Raw genomic sequence first — 3,513 nt, forward strand, 5'->3', positions numbered from 1 at the left:
GAACATAAATGTATTTTTTTTGTTGATCTTAAGTTTGTAATTTTGAAGAGGAGTTTGCTTATGTAAGTAAACAATGACATCACACTCTTATTTTATCATGGTGATAACATGCTTGACTACCTTAGAAAATGGAGTTTAACTTCCCCGCTAACGTTTGCTTGATTGTACACATGTAGTACATGTAGCACTACAAGTCTTCGTATCGTTTGTACAATTAAAGAAAAAAGTGATCGTACCGTTGGAGCTAGAAAGGGTTTGGTACTTTGGTTTGGTGAGATGGCATCGACAAAGAAGCGATTCATTATTGTGCATGGCATGTGGGAGGCTTACTTAAACAAATGTTTCCCTTTTGTACTAACATCCAGGAGATGAGTTGCACGCCGGCTGAGAAATGTTAAGTGCCAGAGTCCGTGGGGCTGCTGACACCGCGGAACACATCAGATCAGATGCTTTCTCTGAAAAAAAAAACACAGGTCATGCCTGCATCAATAATGGGTCTATTCTTGACCAGTGTACGTCGCTTCATCAATTATATAGTCGTCAACAGCAGATCAGGGTGTCGCCAACGGTGCTACTGAATCATTGCATGGCTAATTGGGAAATTCATGATTGCATCTACTGATCTGGCAAAGGCAGAAGTACTGTAGCAAATCATGTCCCAACGGAAAAAATAACAGAGACTATACTGTATAATATGATCTTGAGTTCTTGGTGGAAACTTTACATGGCTGTAAGGAAACAATGAATCAATGAAAACGAAACAATGGGGAGAGAAAAAGGAAGTAACCGTCTTACAGTAAAATCTACACAGAAAAAAGATTGTCGCTAATCAAACGCCATGCCATGCCAACCCGCGCTTGTCGACTAAGTAGCTAGTGGTTCACCACTGAGCACTTCTTCCTGATCTCACCCTGGCTTCCGGTGAGCACGTTGGCGTTGCCCATCTTTACCATGGAGACGCCGAAGTCGGCGAAGAATTCGTCCTTGAAGGCGCCGGTGGCGTGGCGCAGGATGTAGGCGCGGGTGAAGGCGTTGGTGAGCAGCGCACCGTCCGAGTGGAAGAGGCCCCTACGCTTGCTGACGAGCTTGAAGTAGTCGAGGTCGAAGGTCTTGAAGCTACCAGGGTCCATCTCCACGAGCGTGGTGTTGTCGTTGAGGCTGGCGCACTTGCTCTTGAGCTTCGCCATGTAGAAGGGCTCCAGCGTGGGGTCGATGTCACTGGGGTTGACCCTGCCGGTGAAGTTGTAGAGACGGTCGGAGAAGGAGAAGCAGTGCGACGTCCCGATCGTGTGCGCGGCTGAAGCAGCGGAGACAGAACACGCATATTCCGTTAGACCATTACTGAGCTGAAGCTTATCTGGCCATTGCAATGAGCGTGGTGTGAGGTAGAAATGTCGCTGAAATATTACCTGAGAGGACAACGAGGTCCTTGATGTCAAGGTTCACTGCGGCGAAGAGCTGGGTGAGCTCGGTGATGTTGGCGGTGGGAGGGGGCAGCGCGTTGGTGTCGTTGGCGATGGACACGCTGCCGTCTCGCCGGCCCAAAGGAACTTCCCAGAATGGCCCCTTGCTCTGAAAAAGGAAAAACAACGAGCAGAATTGAGACTTTGGCTTCGGTACTGTCACTTGCAAATTAGCTTAACAGTTTGTTCTACTCCACTATCTATACTGAATTACTGACCAGCCAGACTGCGTCCCTGGCAATGAGCGCGAGCACGTCGGCGCAGGAGACGGTGTCGGGGCAGGCCTTCTCCACGGCGGCCTTCACCCTCTCCACGAAGTCGAAACCACGCAGCGTTATGTTGGGCAGCGCGTCCTTCTCGGCCGTCTTGTTCGCCGAGTCCAGGAGAACGGAGCCGTCGCAACCCTGCATTCATCTCCAATGTTGTTAACACGGCGCCGACCTCTGAATCTTGCAATGACAAGAAAGTATGGATGATCACTTACCCTGACGAAGCAGTCGTGGAAATGCATCCTGAGCAGCGGCGCGGCGAGGCTAGGCGCGAGGGAGAGCGCCCTCACCATCTCCTTCCGGACGACGTCCTCCACGCTGGGGCACGTCTCGCTGTAGAACTTCTCCTGCAGCTGCGCTGTCGCGCAGGACGCCGACGCCGCCGCGAGCAGCAGCGCCACCATCCAAGCCCTCGACGCCATCTCCACAAAGAAAGCAAGAAAGCTTTTGCTAGCTTCTTCCTTGGTTGCGCAAGGACGACGGTGGCAAATCGGGGGAAGCTTGAACTGCTGCTGCTGCTGAATTGGTGCCGAGGAAATTTATAGAACAGGGGGTGTCCCACACCTGCATGTGGTAGGCTCTAGGCTGTCTTCCGAAGCAGCAGGTAAGTTTGCAAGGTTTAATGAGTTGTCCCTTCCATTGTTTCCACCTCGCGGAATCTTTGCCGTGGCAGGTACACCGGCGGCCACCGTATGTATAATGGAGGCGGCCGGGCCGGCCAGCCAGACGGAAGCACGTATCAGCTCATCAAATTAACTTGGTGATTACGAAGGGAGTACATATCAGGTTTTTGAGGCTGCATACGAGTCAGAGTTTGAACGAGCTATACTCGGCTCAGCTCAGCTCATACTAATACTAGTTGAATGCCCGTGCTTCGCCACGGCTTAATAAATTTATCTAATTGGTAAAATAAATATGTATGGGACTAAAAGACATAATTGTAAAATGCAAAATTTATACTACGTCAAAAATTCATTATTATTATTATCTCAATGCACATCTTTATATGGTGGCTCATTGAAAATGAAAACGCGGGCCTGTTATAGCCCAGACATGTTATAGCCCGATAGTTCATATGTCTAGCTATGTTATAGTCTGATAGTTCATATGTCTAGCTGTAACGCGTAGTTCATATAGTAGATGAAAATGACATTTCATTTGACAGATGAAAATGGCCCGGCAATACATATAACATATGAAAACACGGGCCTCTTAGATCCATAGCGAATGAGCGCTTAGTTAGACACTTACGAAACAAAAATAAATCATTGGAATAAAATATATAGCTAATATATAGCTAAGCGTTCACCGACTAATGCAGGGCACTTGGTCTAGTCGCTAATTAGCGATGTTGAATAGTTGCGATCTCCAAAACGCAAGTAAAAAAATTAGATAGCGCCCAACAATTGTATTTGCGTCCAGCGTCGATGATTAAAGGTTGTAACTATCGATAGAGTAGAATTCTAATCATGTCGCCCGTCTTTAATTAAGCGTCCTATTGTGGAAGCTCTTATAGCCCCAGAGAAAGCGCCAATATGGTGGATGGGCTCCATGTAGCTGGTTTTTCAGAAAAAAGATAGAATTCAACATTTTGAAGTTGTAACAAATTCTAAAAAAAAATCTTAGATATACATAATGATGATTTCTACATGAGTGCAAAATACAAATGTGAAATATTAAGTATCCCGGGTGGTGTAAAAAATGAAAAATTTCTAGATGTGTGTCATGAACACTGTAAAATTCGAAAAAATCCTAGATCGTTTTGTCATTTCCCATTAAGA

The 3,513-nt window shown here is 46.8% G+C and overlaps 1 protein-coding gene across 1 annotated transcript; it reads right to left on the reverse strand.

Annotated features, from left to right (window-relative positions):
* Nucleotides 1-872: 872 nt before the first annotated feature.
* LOC124649999 (peroxidase 1-like) lies at nucleotides 873-2,154 on the reverse strand. The gene is made up of 4 exons (XM_047189567.1): nucleotides 1,948-2,154; nucleotides 1,682-1,867; nucleotides 1,410-1,572; nucleotides 873-1,297 (listed from the first exon to the last, which is right to left on the reverse strand). Exons 1-4 carry the CDS (start codon nucleotides 2,152-2,154, stop codon nucleotides 873-875), a joined length of 981 nt encoding a protein of 326 aa, XP_047045523.1.
* Nucleotides 2,155-3,513: the final 1,359 nt, after the last annotated feature.

Source organism: Lolium rigidum, chromosome 4 (assembly GCF_022539505.1).
Source record: "Lolium rigidum isolate FL_2022 chromosome 4, APGP_CSIRO_Lrig_0.1, whole genome shotgun sequence".
In the NCBI taxonomy this organism is placed as follows: domain Eukaryota; kingdom Viridiplantae; phylum Streptophyta; class Magnoliopsida; order Poales; family Poaceae; genus Lolium; species Lolium rigidum.

Coding starts and splice junctions, on each gene's coding strand:
- LOC124649999 (XM_047189567.1), bottom strand. CDS start 2,154: ATGGCGTCGAGGGCTTGGATGGTGGCGCTGCTGCTCGCGGCGGCGTCG. Junction 1,868..1,947: donor TCCACGACTGCTTCGTCAGG/GTAAGTGATCAT, acceptor AGATGAATGCAG/GGTTGCGACGGCTCCGTTCT. Junction 1,298..1,409: donor GGACCTCGTTGTCCTCTCAG/GTAATATTTCAG, acceptor CCGCTGCTTCAG/CCGCGCACACGATCGGGACG.